This window comes from Nerophis ophidion, linkage group LG12, assembly GCF_033978795.1.
Source record: "Nerophis ophidion isolate RoL-2023_Sa linkage group LG12, RoL_Noph_v1.0, whole genome shotgun sequence".
Lineage (NCBI taxonomy): Eukaryota > Metazoa > Chordata > Actinopteri > Syngnathiformes > Syngnathidae > Nerophis > Nerophis ophidion.
In genome coordinates, this window is record NC_084622.1 from 42,174,542 (window position 1) to 42,195,855 (window position 21,314).

At 39.7% G+C, this 21,314-nt stretch overlaps 1 protein-coding gene across 1 annotated transcript in view; it reads left to right on the top strand.

The window, feature by feature from the left end:
- LOC133563457 (N-acetyl-beta-glucosaminyl-glycoprotein 4-beta-N-acetylgalactosaminyltransferase 1-like) overlaps positions 1 to 21,314 on the top strand; it is a 521,254-nt gene that overhangs the window by 287,534 nt on the left and 212,406 nt on the right. Inside the window, exon 3 of the mRNA XM_061917589.1 lies at positions 7,281 to 7,379. Within this exon, the coding sequence (XP_061773573.1) occupies positions 7,281 to 7,379 (99 nt within the window). The remainder of the gene's footprint in view (positions 1 to 7,280; positions 7,380 to 21,314) is intronic.

Below are 21,314 nucleotides of genomic sequence, written 5' to 3' on the forward strand. Positions count from 1 at the left end.
CCCGTGTTGTACAGTCCTGCTCCCCCGGTGCTACCATAGGAACACAGCAGGCTTTTATCCTCATTCCTGGTAATGTTTTCCTCCCCACCGGTCTGTCCTGGGGCCTCGTGTATAGAGCATGCAAATACATGCTGTACTCCCTTTTCACGGCACAGTTGAGATGTGAACTGAACCTGGAACTCACGCCAACTTCATGGCTGACGTACGCACATTTCTACATGCTGTGGATACTTGGGCGACACACACAAGTTCCTTACCTAAGCATGGTTAAGTTAAAGTTAAAGTCCCAACGATTGTCACACACATACTGAAATTTGTCCTCTGCATTTAACCCATCCTTATGTTCAACCCCTGGGAGGTGAGGGGAGCACTGAGCAGCAGTGTGTGTCACGCTCGGGAATCATTTGGTGATTTAACCCCCAATTCCAACCTTTGATGCTGAGAGCCAAGCAGGGAGGTAATGGGTCCCATTTTTTATTGTCTTTGGTATGACTCAGTCTCAGGGCGGACACTCTAACCCAGGGGTCACCAACGTGGTGCCCACGGGCACCAAGTAGCCCATAAGGACCAGATGAGTAGCACGCTGGCCTGTTCTAAAAATAGCTCAAATAGCAGCACTTACCAGTGAGCTGCCTCTATTTTTTTTTATTTTATTTATTTACTAGCAAGCTGGTCTCACTTTGCTCGACATTTTTAATTCGAAGAGAGACAAAACTCAAATAGAATTTGAAAATCCAAGAAAATATTAGAAAGACTTGGTCTTCTCTTGTTTGAATAAATTCATTTATTGTTTTTACTTTGCTTCTTATGACTTTCAGAAAGACAATTTTAGAGAAAAAATACAACCTTAAAAATGATTTTAGGATGTTTAAACACATATACCCTTTTACCTTTTAAATTCCTTCCTCTTCTATCCTGACAATTTAATCAAGTAAATATTTTTTTTTATCATTGTAAAGAATAATAAATACATTTTTAATTTAATTCTTCATTTTAGCTTCTGTTTTTTCGGTGAAAAATATTTGTGAAATTTTTCTTCAAAATTATTCTGATTCAAATTCCCCAAAAATATTCTGGCAAATCTAGAAAATCTCTAGAATCAAATTTAAATCTCATTTCAAAGTCTTTTGAATTTCTTTTCAAATTTTTGTTCTGGAAAATCTAGAACAAAGAATGATTTGTCTTTGTTAGATATAGCTTGGTCCAATTTGTTATATATTCTAATAAAGTGCAGATTGGATTTTAACCTATTCAAAACATGTCATCAAAATTCTAAAATTAATCTTAATCAGGAAAAATTACTAATGATGTTCCATAAATTATTTTTTACATTTTTTTCAAAAAGATTTGAATTAGCTAGTTTTTCTCTTCTTTTTTTCGGTTGAATTTTGAATTTTAAAGAGTCGAAATCGAAGAGAAACTGTTTCAATATTTAATTTTCATTTTTTTCCGTGTTTTCTACTCTATTAAACCGTTCAATTACAGAATACATGTTTTTTATATTTATCTGTTTTTCCATCCATCCATCCATTTTCTACCGCTTATTCCCTTTCGGGGTCGCGAGGGGCGCTGGCGCCTATCTCAGCTACAATCGGGCGGAAGGCGGGGTACACCCTGGACAAGTCGCCACCTCATCGCAGGGCCAACACAGATAGACAGACAACATTCACACTCACATTCACACACTAGGGCCAATTTAGTGTTGCCAATCAACCTATCCCCAGGTGCATGTCTTTGGAGGTGGGAGGAAGCCGGAGTACCCGGAGGGAACCCACGCATTCACGGGGAGAACATGCAAACTCCACACAGAAAGATCCCGAGCCTGGATTTGAACCCAGGACTGCAGGACCTTCGTATTGTGAGGCAGACGCACTAACCCCACTGCCACCGTGAAGCCCCTGGTTTTATCCATATTTATTGTGAGAAATCATTAAGATGATCAGTGTTTCCACAAAGATAAATATCATTAATTATCAATAATAACATAGAGTTAAAGGTAAATTGAGCAAATTGGCTATTTCTGGCAATTTATTTAAGTGTGTATCAAACTGGTAGCCCTTCGCATTAATCAGTACCCAAGAAGTGGCTCTTGGTTTCAAAAAGGTTGGTGACCCTTGCTCTAACCACAAGGCCATTGAGCTGGTGAATTTGCCACATATACAGCAAAAACTGTTCTGGTTAAAGATCACAAATGTATGGTATCTAGTTGGTCTAGATCAGTGGTTCTCAAACTTTTTTCAGTGATGTACCCCCTGTGAAAATTGTTTTAATTCAAGTACCCCCTAATCAGAGCAAAGCATTTTTGGTTGAAAAAAGGAGATCAAGAAGTAAAATACAGCACTATGTCATCAGTTTCTGATTTAGTAAATTCTATATCAGTGCAAAACATTGCTCATTTGTCGTGGTCTTTCTTGAACAACTTGGAAAAAAAGATATACAAATGACTAAAAACTTGTTGAAAAATTAAAAAGTGATTCAATTATAAATGAAGATGTCTACACATAGAAGTAATCATCAACTTAAAGTGCCCTCTTTGGGGATTGTAATAGAGATCCATCTGGATTCATCAACTTCATTCTAAACATTTCTTCCCAAAAAAAGAAATCTTTAACATAAATATTTATGGAACATGTCCACAAAAAAATCCAGCTGTCAACACTGAATATTGCATTGTTGTATTTCTTTTCACATTTTATGAACTTACATTCATATTTTGTTGAAGTATTATTCAATAAATATATTTATAAAGGATTTTTGAATTGTTGCTATTTTTAGAATATTTAAAAAAAATCTCACGTACCCTTTGGCATACCTTCAAGTACCCCTTAGGGGTACGCGTACCCCCATTTGAGAACCACTGGTCTAGATCATGGCCTGACCTGACCATTTCATGTCCGGTTTTGCCTTTGTTGTTGTCTGCCTGTGTTTGAGGGTCTATTTCTGTTTTAGCGCTCCCTTCAGTTTTACTTCTGGTTGCTAGGAGCGCTGATCAAGCTCACCTGTCTCTGATTAGTGATCAGGAGACTCACTTGCTTCTAATAGCTAAAAAGAGTCACCCTGTCTTGAATGGAGGAGAATCATTGTTTGCTTACGTTTCAGGTTAACATTTTACTGTTTTCGATTTCTTGTTAGTTGTATGCTAATGTTATCAGTTGTTTGTGTTGCATGACAACCGTTCATATTTTTCGTTTGACTGTGCCTGTTATTGCACTTCCTTGCTGCACTGTGTGGTGCCATTTGTGAGTATTACGTGACTCTTACCTTCAGGCTGCTTCCCCTCCTTCTGCATTCTGGAATCAAGAAATACTAGCGCCGAGCCACATGGTGACAACGGGTTTTCAAAGTCAATCAATCAATCAATCAATGTTTATTTATATAGCCCCAAATCACAAATGTCTCAAAGGACTGCACAAATCATTACGACTACAACATCCCCGGAAGAACCCACAAAAGGGCAAGGAAAACTCACACCCAGTGGGCAGGGAGAATTCACATCCAGTGGGACGCCAGTGACAATGCTGACTATGAGAAACCTTGGAGAGGACCTCAGATGTGGGCAACCCCCCCCCCCCTCTAGGGGACCGAAAGCAATGGATGTCGAGCGGGTCTAACATGATACTGTGAAAGTTCAATCCATAGTGGCTCCAAGACAGCAGCGAGAGTCCCGTCCACAGGAAACCATCTCAAGCGGAACAGCAGCGTAGAAATGTCCCCAACCGATACAGGCGAGCGGTCCATCCTGGGTCCCGACGAGCGGTCCATCCTGGGTCTCGACTCTGGACAGCCAGTACTTCATCCATGGTCATCGGACCGGACCCCCTCCACAAGGGAGGGGGGGACATAGGAGAAAGAAAAGAAGCGGCAGATCAACTGGTCTAAAAAGGAGGTCTATTTAAAGGCTAGAGTATACAGATGAGTTTTAAGGTGCGGCCTGTGCAGCTTTTTTTTCCCCCAGACCTTTACACGATCTGAAAATGTTATTATTCATTATTATTGAGGCATATTATATATAAGACAAAACATTACTTTCTCATCAACAACACACAAGCTAAGATAAGCATATAAAACTAGTGAAATTGGCACGTTGTGTAAATGGTAAAAAAAATCAGAATACGATGATTTGCAAATCCTTTTCAACCTATATTCAATTAAATAGACTGCAAAGACAAGATATTTAATGTTCGATCTAGAAAAGTTTTTTTATTTTTTGCAAATATTAGCTCATTTGGAATTTGATGCCTGCTACATGTTTCAAAAAAGCAACATCCAAGCAACATTATCATGGACCCGCCCCTGCTTATTTCAGCAAGACAATGCCAAGCCACGTGTTACAACAGCGTGGCTTCATAGTAAAAGACTGCAGGTACTAGACTGGCCTGCCTGTAGTCCAGACCTGTCTCCCATTGAAAATGTGTGGCGCAATACGAAGCATAAAATACCACAACGGAGACCCCGGACTGTTGAACAACTTAAGCTGTACATCAAGCAAGAATGGGAAAGAATTCCACCTGAAAAGCTTCAAAAAAGTATCTTCTCAGTTTCCAAATATTTACTGAGTGTTGTTAAAAGGAAAGGCCATGTAACACAGTTGTAAAAATGCCCCTGTGCCAACTTGTTTGCAATGTGTTGCTGCCAATAAATTCTAACCTAATGATTATTTGCACAAAAAAATAAGTTTGTCAATTCGAAGATTAAATATCTTGTCTTTACAGTCGATTCAATTGAATATAAGTTGAAAAAGATTTGCAGATCATTGTATTCTGTTTTTATTTACAAATTACAATTTGTACATTGAATAGGTTTAGGCATCTTTATTCAAAGTGCCCCCCGTAGTCTGGGATTTTTCAGCATGCAGCCCTCGTAGAGCAACTTTGGACACCCCTGGTCAAGATCTTGCTGATCTGTGTCACAATACTGAAATCATTATTGAATCCAATTGCTATTATTCTATTATTCTTGTCATGTTTGGTGATCATGTTTAGTTTGGCTATTTTCTGTTTGGTTTTTGCACTCTATATCAGCTCCTTTTTTTTCCCCCCTTTCCTGTTTTGTCGCCATGACTACCAATCAGTTCACCTGTCCTCACGACTCACACACCTGATTCATTTGAACTCACGCACCTGTTTCGATCACCACATCAGGATTTAAGCTGGTCATTTCCAGTCAGTCCTTCTGGCATCTGTGTTCTTTTCATGCTCTGTCCATGCTATTTTTTTTTCATGCCAAAGTCCATGCTGCTCCTGTCAAGCCATAGTAAGTGTTGTTTTTTTTATGTTCATAGTCTGTTTATGTCTTAGTTTTGTTCCTTAGCCAAGTTGTGCCTCCTCTGTGAGCGCTTTTTGTTTGTACCTTTTTTAGTTAAAATTAAATCATGTTTTTACCTAAACGCCATGTATTGAGTAGTCCGTCTGACTTCTTTGGAAAACAACCAACCCCCCCCCCCCCCAATTATGAAAATTCGAACACATAATGCATTTCATAGATGGTCTTGTCTCGTCTTGAGAATATTCCTTTTAGGGGATGTGGGAAAAAATCGATTCGAATTTGAATCGCAATTCTCACGTTGTCCGATTCAGAATCCATTCTCATTTTTAAAAAAATAGATTTTTTATTTTTTAATTATTATTATTTTTTTTTAATCAATCCAACAAAACAATACACAGCATTACCATAACAATGCAATCCAATTCCAAAACCAAACCTGACCCAGCAACACTCAGAACTGCTATAAACAGAACAATTGAGAGGAGACACAAACACGACACAGAACAAACCAAAAGTAGTGAAACAAAAATGAATATTATCAACAACAGTATCAATATTAGTTATAATTTCAGCATAGCAGTGATTAAAATTCCCTCATTGACATTATCATTAGACATTTATAAAAATTCAAAAAAAGAACAATAGTGTCACAGTGGCTTACACTTGCATCGCATCTCATAAGCTTGACAACACACTGTGTCCAATGTTTGCACAAAGATAAAATAAGTCATATTTTTGGTTTGTTTAATAGTTAAAACAAATTTACATTATTGCAATCTGTTGATAAAACATGGTCCTTTACAATTATAAAAGCTTTTTACAAAAATCTACTACTCTGCTAGCATGTCAGCAGACTGGGGTAGATCCTGCTGAAATTCTATGTATTGAATGATTAGAGAATCCTTTTAAATCGGGTAAAAAAAATCATTTTTGAATCGAGAATCGTGTTGAATTGAAAAAAAAATCGATTTTGAATCGAATCGTGACCCCAAGCATCGATATTGAATCGAATCGTGGGACACCCAAAGATTCGCAGCCCTAATTCCTATTGTTTGCCTGTAGCTGAGTCCAAGACAAAATCCAATTCAAAAAATGTATATGCTGTATGTAAAGAATTTTATACAACAATAATTGATTGAAAGACAAGTCAATCCTAAAAAAAAAATTTAGATTACAGTATTTCCTTGATTTGCCGCAGGGCATATAGTATGCGCCTGCCTTGAATTTCTGCCGGGTCAAACTCTCTTCACAAAATAATTAGCGCATGCTTAGTATTACCGCCTGGTCAAACTCGTGACTTCACAAGTGACACTTCCCCTTTCATCATTTTCAAAATGGAGGAGGCTGATTTTAATACCGGTAATTTGAAATCGCATAAAGGAAAGAAGATTTTATTTATTTAAGATTAAGAGCTATTCAGTAGGATTTAAGGTCCAAGCTTACATCACACTCAAATTTTAACTGCATGCTTTTGGTAAGTGCCAGAGTGAGAAGAGGTTTTAAAATAATTAGCGCATGCTTACTTTTACCGCATGCCTTTGGTAAGCGCAGGAGTGAGAATAGGTTTCTAAATTGATAAGCGCCCTGGCGGCTATTCAAGGAAATACGGTATGAGCAATTTGACTGTTTTGAGTGTAAATGTTTAAACTTTCCAAGACCACGGGCTGGAAAGAGAAGGCGTGTTGAAGAGGGTTCCACGGGGGTTTTAACAAGGGGAATAACCCTCAGCATGAGTGTAAGTGTGTGCTGTCCTCAGCTGAGCATAATGGACAGTTTAAGCTCCTCGCACTCCCATCAAGTAGACAAGCCTGCGGTTTGAGCTAATGACGGCACTTCATCTCTATTATTGAGAATATTCATGATGATGGATGGATTTTGCGCCAGGGTGCGTGGATGGATGTGTGAGGAGATGGCAGGATTATACAAATCAAGTTTTCCTCGCATAAGTGCCTCTTTAGCGTGAATGATCTTATAGTTCAAGAAAATAAGTGTTGCATTTCCTTTCCTTCCTTAAGGATGACGAGCCACTCGCAGGAGTGCCCAACAGCAGAGACCATGCCCACATCCGCAAGTTTCTTACTGAGCACCATAAGACGTCGCCATGGAAACCAGAGGTAATTACTAATTTTCTATTTTTGGATCTTTGTACTGAGCCCTGGTTCGTCTTCATGCACAAAGGCTCTGAGGTCCGGTCGTCTTTTGTGTGACTTATCAACCACAACTTTGCATGACTCATACCAACATTAAAATTTCATAAGTAATCAACCTTACCTACGAAGAATCTTACCGTTTCCTTTTGTCAAATATAATTAGGAAGATACATCGTTTATATCTTTTCTTCCTGCTATGAGAACAATTGTTCACATTAAAACTATTGAAGGAAAAATACATGTGACTTTTTGAATTTAATCACCGGAAGGATTATGCATCATTTCAATCAATCAATCAATCAATCTTTATTTATATAGCCCCAAATCACAAATGTCTCAAAGGACTGCACAAATCATTACGACTACAACATCCTCGGAAGAACCCACAAAAGGGCAAGGAAAACTCACACCCAGTGGGCAGGGAGAATTCACATTCAGTGGGACGCCAGTGACAATGCTGACTATGAGAAACCTTGGAGAGGACCTCAGATGTGGGCAACCCCCCCCCTCTAGGGGACCGAAAGCAATGGATGTCAAGCGGGTCTAACATGATACTGTGAAAGTTCAATCCATAGTGGCTCCAAGACAGCAGTGAGAGTCCCGTCCACAGGAAACCATCTCAAGCGGATCAGCAGCGTAAAGATGTCCCCAACCGATACAGGCGAGCGGTCCATCCTGGGTCCCGACGAGCGGTCCATCCTGGGTCTCGACTCTGGACAGCCAGTACTTCATCCATGGTCAAGGGAGGGGGGGACATAGGAGAAAGAAAAGAAGCGGCAGATCAACTGGTCTAAAAAGGAGGTCTATTTAAAGGCTAGAGTATACAGATGAGTTTTATGAAAACGTAACATTTAATGGTCGAATAACTCCATGATTATGTGATTCCTTTCTTTTTTCTAGCTCAGGTCAAACCCTTGAAGCTGTGTATCTGAGATAAGGGAAGATTTGTAACCTCTGCAGTGTACGTTTAATTAATCACGTGTGTGTCTCTTGGCTAATGTGACAAATTAGTCATCATCTGCACTCGTGTTGTAACGATACCGATATTTTGGTGCCGGTACTAAAATTATTTTGATATTTTTCGGTACTTTTCTAAATAAAGGGGACCACAAAAGATTGCATTATTGGTTTCATTTTAACAAAAAATCTTAGGGTACATTAAACATATTTTTGTTATTGCAGTTAAGTCCTTAAATAAAATAGTGAACTTACAAGACAACTTGTCTTTTAGTAAGTAAGTAAGCAAACAAAGACTCCTAATTAGTCTGCTGACAAATGCAGTAACATATTGTGTCATTTATCATTCTATTATTTTGTCAACATTGTCAGGCTTGCCACTGACAGTTTGTTTGTGTTTTAGTTTTTCCTCTGTGTGTTTAGTATTTCCTGTTTTTAGTTCCTGTCAGCGCTCTTATTTTGTCTGTTTCCTGTTTTTTTTTCCTCCTGTGCACTGTTTCTCCTTAGCTGAGGCTGATTGGCACCTGGCCACACCTGGTGTCAATCAGCCAGCTTCTGATTTGTACCTACTTTTGTCCTCCAGTCAGTGCTGGATTACTGTCCTGTCGTGTCGTGCCGTGTCTTGTATTTGCAGCGTAGCGGTAAGCTGTATCCGTTAGATGTTTGTAGATAACTGTTCTTTTATTCCCTGCTTCCAGTTTTTTTTTGTACTACACATTACGACTTCTGTTTCCCTGCTAGCTACCCACTAGCTTCTACGCTAGACCCTTTTTGTTTTTGCTAGCTTCCATGTTATGCTCCTTTTATTTCGTAGCTCCCATGCTAGCTCTCTTAGTTTGTTATCCACCTCGTGCGCGCTTTTGGCTGTACCCCTTTGGTTTGTTCTTGTTTTACTATTTTTATTAAATCATTTTTTCTCACCCCATGGCTGCCTCCATCTCTGCAACTTGGGGTTTGTCACAAACAAACTCTGAAATTTTTTTTCAAGGACAAGTGGTAGAAAATTAATTATTAATCTACTTGTTCATTTACTGTTAATTTCTGCTTACCTTTTGACATTTTCTGTCTACACTTCTGTTAAACTGTACCAATCACTTATTCTTCTGTTTGATACTTTACTTTAGTTTTGGATGATACCACAAATTTGGCTCTCAATACGGTACCAAGTAGTTACTGGATCATACATTGTTCATATTCAAAGTCCTCATGTGTCCAGGGACATATTTCCTGAGGTTACAAACATAATATACATCTAAAAAAAAAACGAAAGAAGATGTGATGCCAAAAAATATCGACATAATGATAGTAGTAATAATGCATATGTTCCTTGACTGCACTTAAATGTAGAATATATGTAGAACATATTTATACCATCCATATATTATATATATAATATATGTCATATAATATTTATTATTATCGTTTATTGTGAGCGAACTGTGGTGCTGAATTTCCCCCAGGGATCAATAAAATACTTTCTATTCTATTCTATTCTAGTATCGACTAGATACGTGCCTGTACTTCTTGTCCTTACAGTGGATGTCAGGTGTAGATCCACCAATGGCGTTTGTTTACATTGTGGCGCCGGTGAGCTACGGTGTGTAGTGAAGCATGTTTAGCTATTCCTCGTCCTGCAGGAAAGATACTTGTAAGAAACTTCCTTTATTTGTCGCAATGGAGACCAGGATTAGTGACTTAGAAGTCACTAAAACACTGCAGACGGCGGATGGACGTTAGCCGCTAGCTAGCTAGCGTCTTAAAGGACCTATTCCAGTGTTATAACTTCACCTTTGACATTAGTTGTTAAGCCCAAATGCGTTTGTCCTCCCTTTCCTGTGTACACACTGTGTCTGCTTGTAAGTACTCAGTGATTGTGTGCCGCCGAACATGCTCGTCTGCTTGTAAACCAGCAATGAAACGACATGACGGCGACGTGGGCGCGGTACGTTTCAAAGGCGGTTAATGGGTAAAATTATGCATTAGTATCGCGGTACTATACTAATACCGATACACCGTACAACCCTAATCTGCACTGATTCCTGGGATATTAGGACCGTACATGATTGGTATTACATCTACAGATATAATACCCACACACTCAATAATGCAAGTGTTTTTGTTTTTAATATAATTATTAAATTAATATTTATCATTTTTTCTATTTATCCCGGCGATTACAGTGACTTAGACTTAGACTTCCTATAATGTCATTCAAATTTGAACTTTACACTACAGATAAGAACGACATTTTGTTGCATTAGCTCGTGGTCTTTTCACCTTTATGGAAAACTCGAATGTACTCGAATGTAACTCAGCGGAAAGTTTTTATTTATTTATTTTTGTGTTAATGCACTCACGCTGAAAGTTTTAATTTCAATTTTAATGATGTGCATTTATTATAAAAAAATAATTAAGGTTATGGCAAGCAGACACATTGTGGTTGTTTTCAACTGTTTTCCCCAAAATACGCATTGAGGCGGTGAAGTGTGTTTTTTATTTGATTACACAATTAATCAAACAACTAATCGATAGGTTTTTCGATTACTATAATGAGTCATACCTGCGGCCTGAATCCCCAATCGGATTGTTTGTTCCTCATAGACCCGAAAGGCATATTGTTTTGGAATTTGTATATGATAGTACACATAATTATACATTTGACACACACTACATGAGGTCTGATGCTAGTGAATAATTAAAATATCGAGAAAACTATCGATTAATTTTTTTGCTTAATTGAGTAATTGGATAAATTGGGACGACATTCTCAATGACATTCTGAGCAAAAGGTATTGCAATAGATTAATTTGTTATATGCCATTAGAGCAGGGGTTTCAAACTCAAATATAGAGTTGGCCAAAGTTTGAAACTGAACAAAGCCGCGGGCCAAAGTTGAACAAATTAACCTTTTAATAGGGACCCAAACAAGTTTTGCATTGAATATTGAACAAGCAAGGCTTATATAACTTTATAGTGACATGCAAAATCGTGTTTCAAATAATAATAATATTAAAAAATATAAATGGTATATCAAATAACATTTAAATAAAAATGGTATCCTTGCTTTCTATTTGTTGCCTTCTGAGATGAATATCGAAATAAACTTTTTCCACAGGCTAAAAATAAATCTGAAAATAAATTAACAATAATGAATGAATCAAACATTCAAGCCTTCAAGTAGCAAGAGAAAGTGCACTGATTTGCTTTAACACTGAATATGGAACAAGCAACGCTTATATAACAGTGCAAAATCGTAATAGTGGTAGTAGCGGACGGTGTATAGCGTCCCGGAAGAGTTAGTGCTGCAAGGGTGACTGGGCATTTGTTCTGTTGTGTTTATATTGTATTGTGTTGACCTTCTATCGCTCGGCTGTTGAGAGACTGCTGACGTACTGCATAACAGTGTGGTACGCCAGCTGCACTGAAACAGACAAACAGGCGATTCAGTGGGTCATAAAGTCTGCACAAAAAATCTTTGGCTTCCCCCTCTCCTCCCTGAAGGATTTACATAACTCCCGTTGCCTCAAGAAAGCAAAAACCATCACCAAAGACAGCACACACCCTGGCTACCACCTGTTCTACCTGCTACCATCAGGCAGGCGCTACAGAACAAACAGGCTCATAGACCGCTTTTTTCCCAGAGCTGTCACCATGTTGAACTCTACCTTATAATAATAATAATAATTCACCCCTGTACAATATCCTGCCCTAATACCCTACTGCGCAATACTACCCTTTGAGTGTAATACTTCCGACATTGATTGTTATTTATTACTTCGGTACTCTTGTCTTGTTATGTATATTGTACAGTATTTTGTATTTCTTTAGTGTTTTGTATATTATACAGGATTGCTTGTTATTTTTATTGGATAGTAGTCTGTTCATTTCAGTTGTTAGTTTTTCCTTTAGAGGTCTTGTGTTAGTTATTTTACCCCATATTTGTTCCCACAACCGCACCTTAAGTTGGGGTCTTTAATCTCATTATAGATATATAGATAGTACTTTATTGATTCCTTCAGGAGAGTTCCTCCAGGAAAATTAAAATTCCAGCAGCAGTGTACAGAGTTGAGATCAATTAAAAAAAAAAAGTAAAAAGTAAATAATGGGGGTTTAAAATGAAACAAAATAGAGAAATATTACAAAAAGAATAAAAACAATGGGAATAACAATATAACAGTAAAATAAGAATATAACAAGACAAAGTAGGCAAATATAATGACAATAAAGTCTATTCTCATCTATTCTATTCTATATTGTCTTACGGTGCGGATGTTCTCCCCCAAATGTGTTTATCATTGTTGTTTGGTGTGGGTTCACAGCGTGGCGCATATATGTAACAGTGTTTAAGTTGTTTATACGGCCACCCTCAGCGCGACCTGTATGGCTGTTGACCAAGTTTACTTGCATTCACTCATGTGTGTGCTTAAAAGCCGCATACATTATGTGACTAGGCCGGCACGTTGTTTGTATGGAGTAAAAGCGGACGTGACGACAGGTTGTAGAGAACGCTTTAAGGCAGTGCCTTTAAGGAACGCCCTCAATATGGTTGTCTTGGTGGAAATCGGTAGAAATTCGGGAAAATGGTTGCCCCGGGAGATTGTCCGGAGGGGCACTGAACTTCGGGAGTCTACCGGGAAAATCGGGAGGGTTGGCAAGTATGAGTATTTGCGGTGAATGCGGTGTTACAGCGGCAACAATGCTGTATAATACCGACGGGCCAGCACTAATGTAAATTTGATATTGCCTCAAGGGCTAACCAATAATAAATAAAACAATTCTTACCATTAATGCAACCTCTTGAACAGGTGTGGTAGAAATTGGTTGGATGGATTAAAATGCATGAGAATGTTTTATATTTTGAATGTTATTTTCAACACTGTTATTATGTTAGAATAAATATGTATATATTATCACACAAATTTTATGCATAAGTGCCGTTGCTATAATTATTGTAAATTGTGCTGAAGTGGTATTTTTCTTTGTCTGTGCAAAGCTGGCAATCCAAAAGATTACAAGCCTGTCTGGTATCAGTGTTTGTGTCTGTGGCCTTCTGCCGCAGACAGAGCAGAGACAAGACGATATCACCAGTGTCAACACATTTGCATTTTTGTATAATCATATATTGTGTCTAACTGGAGTTTTCGAGATTACCCCCTTCCTTCAGCGACAGCTTCAGTGATGTAAAAAGGGATAGAGGAAGCATGCGTGCTGGACTTTTAGAACGTAGTTTGGATCTTTAACTAGGGTACAGCCCAAAACACGTGTCTCCTCATTGAGTCAAATTGAACTCTGTCTCTGCATGATTCCTTGCTTCTCGTCTGTTTAATAGATGTCATCAGTGTTTGAACCTGACATATTACCAGCGGATATATTCATTTCATATCGTGTTAAACAATGTCAGTTAAGATGTATATGAGAGCCAGATGCAGTCATCAAAAGAGCCACATTTGGCTCGAGAGCCATAGGTTCCCTACCCCTGCTCTAGAGGAATCAGTCAAACTTGGCGAAGCACAACAACTTCTTTTTTTTCCCTGCTCTCTATCTGTCCCAATTACCGGCACAAACTTGTTTTCCTGGTGCACAGCCAAAATGGCAGAGGTCCGTGGGGTCACCACGCTGGAGCTGTCAGAGGCGCACTCTGCGGATGGTGGAGGTAGAGGGGGACCATATGCCAGCTGTCACAGCATGGCGGCGGTCACCCGGGCACGTAGAAGCATTCATACAGGCTTATTACACACTATAAACTAGTGCAGATAAAGGATCCTCATTCCAACATACATTACTTAGACCAGTGTTTTTCAACCTTTTTTGAGCCAAGGCACATTTTTTGCGTTGGAAAAATGAGGAGGCACACCACCAGCAGAAATCACTAAAAAACGAAACTCAGTTGACAGTAAAAAGTCGTCGTGGCAATAGTTGGTTATGACTTTAAAGCATAACTATCACTATTGCTCTTGTCTCAAAGTAGGTGTACTGTCACCACCTGTCACGTCACGCCATGAAATATTTGGACTTTTTTGCTCTTTTCCTGTGTGTAGTGTTTGTTCTTGGTATTTTCCTGTAATAGTTTCATGTCTTCCTCTGAGCGATATTTCCCGCATGTACTTTGTTTTAGCAATCAAGAATATTTCAGTTGTTTTTACCCTGTGATGAGGTAGCGACTTGTCCAGGGTGTAAACCGCCTTCCGCCTGATTGTAGCTGAGATAGGCTCCAGTGCCCCCGGTGACCCCGAAGGGAATAACTGGCGGAAAATGGATGGATTATCCTTCTTTGTGGGGACATTGTTGATTGTCATGTACAGATGTACTTTTTGGATGCCGTCTTTGCTCAACAGTAAGTCTTTGCTGTCGTCCAGCATTCTGGTTTTGTTTACTTTGTAGTTCATCTTTAGTTTTGTTCCGCATAGCCTTCCCTAAGCTTCAAAACCTCCTCTTAGGGGAACTCACCTTTTTGTTTATTTTTTTGTTTAAGCATTAAATACCTGTTTTACCTTCACACTGCCTCCTGCTGTTTCCGACATCTACAAAGCAATTAGCTCCCGGCTGCCACCTGCTGATATGGAAGAGTATTACACGGTTACTCTAGACAACACCGACACTCAACAACAACACATCATTTGCAGACTACAATTACTGGTTTGCAAAAAACATGTTTTATCCCAAATAGGTGAAATTAGATCATCTCCCACGGCACACCAGATCGTATCTCACGGCACAGTAGTGTGCTGCGGCACAGTGGTTGGAAAACACTGACTTAGACCAAGGGTAGGGAACCTATGGCTCGCGAGCCAGATGTGGCTCTTTTGATGACTGCATCTGACTCTCGGATAAATCTGAGCTGACATTGTTTAACACGGTAAGTAATGAATGATTCCACTTTTAATCACAGTGTTAAAAATAATTTTCAAAATATAAAACATTGTCATGCTTTTTTATGTTCAAGAAGTTGTGTTAATGGTAAGAAGGAATGTATTTATTATTGGTTAGTATGGGGCTTGCCTTCCAGGGGGTTCTTCAGACCACCAAGCACCAACATGAGAGCCTGTTTCAGGGTTACAATATTGTTTTATTTTTCAATAAGTCTCTGAGTTGCTTTCCAGCAATTGTATTATTCTCTTTAGTTCTCGCTCACACTCTGGCTCCAGCCCCAACCCCGTCTCTACTCCTGGCTGCTGCTTATAACAGAGTGACAGGTGATTAAATAACAAGGCCCAGGTGGGCCTTCCAAGCACCTGTCGCTGATTTCGACGCCGGTCCTGGCAACACCCTGCTTTGCTGCAGGCCTGCAGGCCACGCCCCCTCCACATTTATTTTCAGAATAACAATGTTATTACAAAGAGTAAGAGATCTGTTATACACTCTAGAAATATTGGTCCTACTTAAAAATGCACACTTTTAGTTCTGTTCAGTGTTAAAATAATATTATATGGCTCTTATGTAAATACATTTAAAAATATTTGGCTTCTTTGCTCCCTCATAGCCAAAAAGGTTCCCGACCCCTGACTTAGACTATAGATAAAGGCACATTTAGAAGGGGTATTTCTGACATGATGATGTCATACTTAGTGAATGTCCCCATCTGGCAGAGCAGCATTTTATCCATCAAAGCCACTACCATGCCAAGGACAAGAGTCATGAACAATTAGGATGTAGAAATGAATAAACAGCCTCATCAGTGAATTACATGTTTGACACCTGCTAAATCTTGCACTGTCCCAATTACAGCCAGATGATATGAATGATGGTCTGAAGGCTGTTTTGTCCTGTTCACCCATATATTAATAACACAGGTGGAACATCCATCCATTTTCTACCGCTTATTCCCTTTCGGGGTCGCTGGCGCCTATCTCAGCTACAATCGGGCGGAAGGCGGGGTACACCCTGGACAAGTCGCCACCTCATCGCAGGGCCAACACAGATAGACAGACAACATTCACACTCACATTCACACACTAGGGCCAATTTAGTGTTGCCAATCAACCTATCCCCAGGTGCGTGTCTTTGGAAGTGGGAGGAAGTCGGAGTACCCGGAGGGAACCCACGCAGTCACGGGGAGAACATGCAAACTCCACACAGAAAGATCCCGAGCCTGGATTTGAACCCAGGACTGCAGGACCTTCGTATTGTGAGGCAGACGCACTAACCCCTCTGCCACCGTGAAGCCCAGGTGGAACATTAATTGGACAAAAACTTACCTGTTAAAGATAAATCAAAGCATACAAGTTGTAGCTGGAAAGCACACAAATAATTCTAGAAACTTCCAAAATGGTTACATTTCCAAGGGACATTAACAAATAAGGTTCATGACAGGAGTGCTCAAAGTGCAGCATGGGAGGCATCCGTGCATTCTGCATATTAAATGTAAAAAGAAAAAAAAAAACAATTCTAAAGGAAAGGAAAAAATGGTCCATCATCCCATAATGACAATCAGCACCTCCATGTCCGAGTCCATAGTTCTCACCCGGAAAAGGGTGGAGTGCCATCTCCGGGTTGGGGAGGAGACCCTGACCCAAGTGGAGGAGTTCAAGTACCTAGGAGTTTTGTTCACTAGTGAGGGAAGGGTGGATCGTGAGATCGACAGGCGGACCGGTGTGGCGTCTTCAGTAATGCGGATGCTGTATCGGTCCGTTGTGGTGAAGAAGGAGCTGAGTCGGAGGGCAAAGCTCTCAATTTACCGGTCGATCTACGTTCCCATCCTCACCTATGGTCATGAGCTTTGGGTTATGACCGAAAGGACAAGATCACGGGTACAGGCGGCCGAAGTGAGTTTCCTCTGCCGGGTGGCGGGGCTCTCCCTTAGAGATAGGGTGAGAAGCTCTGCCATCCTGGAGGAGCCTGAAGAGGTGTTTCGGGCATCTGGTCAGGATGCCACCCGAACGCTTCCCTAGGGAGGTGTTTAGGACACGTCCGACTGGGAAGAGGCCATGGGGAAGACCCAGGACATGTTGGGAATACTATGTCTCCCGGCTGGCCTGGGAACGCCTCAGGATCCCCCGGGAAGAGCTGGACAAAGTGGCTGGGGAGATGGAAGTCTGGGCTTCTCTGCTTAGGCTGCTGCCCCCGCGACCCGACCTCGGATAAGCGGAAGAAGAGGGATGGATGGATGGCATCCATACAGTAATTCCTATGTGGGATAAGAACATTCATGTATTCGTCTTTTTTTATGCGAAAACCTGCTAGTACAAGGTGTCTAGAATTACAGGTAATGGTGTCAGGCTTTCCCCTGACAGTTTGTCTATGTTTTAATTTTTTCCTCTGCATTTGTCTGTTTTCTCTGTGTTTAGTAGTCCTGTCCTTATTTCCTGTCTAGTGCTCTTATTTTGGTTCCGCTTCCTGTTTGTTTCCCTGTGTCCTGTTTTCACTCAGCTGCGGCTGATTGGCATATCTGGTCACACCTGATGTCAATCGGCCAGCTCCTATTTTACCTGCTTTGTTCCTCCAGTCAGTGCTGGATCATTGTATTGTCGTTGCCTCATGTCACTCTTGTGTCTTTGCTACCTGTCTTGTCTGGCATCATTTCAGCTATTACCTTTCGTGCTACATCTTGTCCTGGTCGATGTAGCGGTAAGCTGTTTTTGTTAGCCATTAGCTATTTCCAGTTTTTCTGTTTGTTATCCTCTAGCTTCCATGCTAAAGTTCCTTTTTGTTTTTCTAGCTCCCAGTGCTAGCTCTCTTAGTTTGTTATCCTGCCCACGTGTGTGTTTTTTTTCTTTTTACCCTTTGTTTGTTCTAGTTGTGTAGTTTTAATTAAATCAGGTTTTCATATCCAATGCCTGCCTCCATCTCTGCATTTTGGGGTTGGACAACAAATACCTCTGACAAATGGGGGCCAATTGGAACCGGGCCGCACAAGAAATAAAAAATAAAAAAAAATAAAAAAAAAGTTTTAGTTTTTTTTATTAAATCAACATAAAAAACACAATATATACATTATGTATCCATATAGAGCAATACAGTCTGCAGGGATACAGTCCATAAGCACACATGATTGTATTTCTTTAAGAAAAAAACAAAAAACAACCCCCAGAATTAACCTAGTAAATGTGTCTAAAACATCTGAATCCGTCCCAATGCAATCGCCTTTTTTTTTCGTTACTTTTTTTTTTTTTTTTTCGTCCTTCGCTATCAATATCATCATCCACAAATCGTTCATCCTCGCTCAAATTAATGGGGGAATTGTCGTTTTCTCAGTCCGAATAGCTCTTGCTGCTGGAGGCTCCCATTATAAACAATGTGAGGACATGAGGAGCCCTCACCCTTGTGACGTCATCGTCTGCTACTTCCGGTAAAGGCAAGGCTTTTTTATTAGCGACCAAAAGTTGCGAACTTTATCGTCGATGTGAATCCTTTCAGCAAAAATATGGAGATATCGCGAAATGATCAAGTATGACACATAGATTGGACCTGCTATCCCCGTTTGAATAAAAAAAATCTAATTTCAGTAGGCCTTTAAGTATATAAATGCCTATAAAAGTGCAATTTTTTTTTTTAAGTTTTCAATTTTGGCATTTTAGTTTGAAAATACATTAATCGTAGACATACTGTTGGCACACGTTATATACTGTATATATTAATTCTTGCCCTAAAGGGATTTATGGTAGTTCAAAGTACGCTTGTCTCACTGGGGACTGTTGTGGCAGTGATGTGTTTTTTTATGCTAAAGACACACAAAGCTAACATTGATCAAAGAGTCAGCCCCCATGTTCTGTAAATATGCAAGAATGTCAATCATGTAGCAATGCTTTTTGCGGTAAACGATGCTCGATCGAGGAAGCCTTGCTGCTGTTTGACAAGTACGCTCATGTTTTTATGGATGTAATAAAAAAAAAAGCTGCATGAGGTGCTACTCAACATGAATGTGACTAAAGCAGAGAACAAGAGGCGTGATGATTTTTATTCTACTGCTTGTCTGTCATCCATCTGCATATGCAAATACTGGATAAAAAGTCTCATTTTCATCCCGGGCGACTTATTACGCCGGACGCCACTGTCTTCTACATGTGAAAGTCTGCGATAGAAGACATGTGATCAGTAAGCAGATGGCAGATTATACAAACCCCCATTACAGAAGTTGATTAGTCTGGAATGTGGATCATATGAATCGTGTCTTCAATTTCGCCGGCTCTCCTCTTTCAAATGACCTCTCATTATCCCTACTGATGAATCTGTCCATCATTCCAGTATCTCCTCCCTACCTGCCTGCACTTCCATCCAGCTGCCTTTGTTCTCATTCGCTATGGTCATAGTTACACGACTAAGGTGATCCATTGTATAAAAAAAATTCTAACAAACATAATGGACGGATTATCATTTCCTATCACTTTTACAATTATTAATGATGCTTGTTGCACAGACAGTTGTGGGACTTTATTCAAATTCATTTTTAAATTCAATCACGTTTCTCACTTTCTTTATTAAATTGTTGGCTCCTTTCGTAAATAAAAACAGAATATAATGATTTGCAAATCCTTTTCAGCTTATATTCAATTGAATAGACTGCAAAGATCAAATATTTAATGTTCGACTGAGAAACTTAATATATTTTGGCAAATAATCAACGTTTAGAATTTAATGGCAGCAACACATTGCAAACAAGTTGGCACAGGGGCATTTTTACCACTGTGTTATATGGCCTTTCCTTTTAACAACACTTAGTAAACGTTTGGGATCTGAGGAGACCAATTTTTGAAGCTTTTCAGGTGGAATTAATTTCCATTCTTGCTTGATGTACAGTCTAAAGGCCTACTGAAACCCACTACTACCGACCACGCAGTCTGATAGTTTATATATCAATGATGAAATATTAACATTGAAACACATGCCAATACGGCCTTTTTAGTTTACTAAATTGCAATTTTAAATTTCCCGCGAGTTTGTTGTTGAAAACGTCACGGAATGATGACGTGTACGCGTGACATCACGGACTGTAAGGAAATATTAGCGCTGCACCACTAGCGGCTAAAAGTCGTCTGCTTTAATCGCATGATTACACAGTATTTTGGACATCTGTGTTGCTGAATCTTTTGCAATTTGTTCATTTAATAATGGAGACTATAAAGAACAATGCTGTTGGTGGAAAGCGGTGGATTGCAGCTGTCTTTAGCACTGAGACACAGCCGGTGTTTCTTTGTTCGTTGTGTAGCAGAACACGTTTTCTCTACGTCAACCAGCATGTTTTTGGATGGGGAAATTGTGATATATATCTTACCGGAGACATCAGTGGATTATTCGTCGTCCTGCAGCAGCTGTCAAAAAAGGAAGCTGTAAGCTTCGCTCCTCGGCTTCTCTGTGATCCGCAGCCATCCGACCTTGAGGTATGCCTTTACAATCTTTAAAATCTCACTAAAACACTATTAAAACAGTAAGCAGATAAGGGATCTTCCAGAAATATCCTAGTAAATGTGTCTATGTACATCTGAAACACTCACACTGCCGCCGCCCGGAGCTGTCGTTTTTTTTTTTCTCTAGTCCTTCACTATCAATATTCTTATTCACGAATCCTTCATCCTCGCTCAAATTAATGGGGAAATTGTCGCTTTCTCGGTCCGAATTGCTCTTACTGCTGGTGGCTCCCATTATAAACAATGTGAATATTTGTGGAGCCCTGCAACTCGTGACACATACATCCGGTAAAGGCAGGGCTTTTCTATTAGCCACCAAAAGTTGCGAACTTTATCATCGATGTTCTCTACTAAATCCTTTCAGCAAACATATGGCAATATCGCAAAATGATCAAGTATGACACATTGAATGGCCCTGCTATTCCCGTTTAAATAAGAAAATCTCATTTCAGTAGGCCTTTAAGTTGTTTAACACTGCGGGGTGTCCGTTGTGGTATTTTATTCTTCATATTACGTCACACATTTTCAATGGGAGACGGGTCTGGACTACAGGCAGGCCAGTATAATACCCACACTCTTTTCCTATGAAGCCACGCTGTTG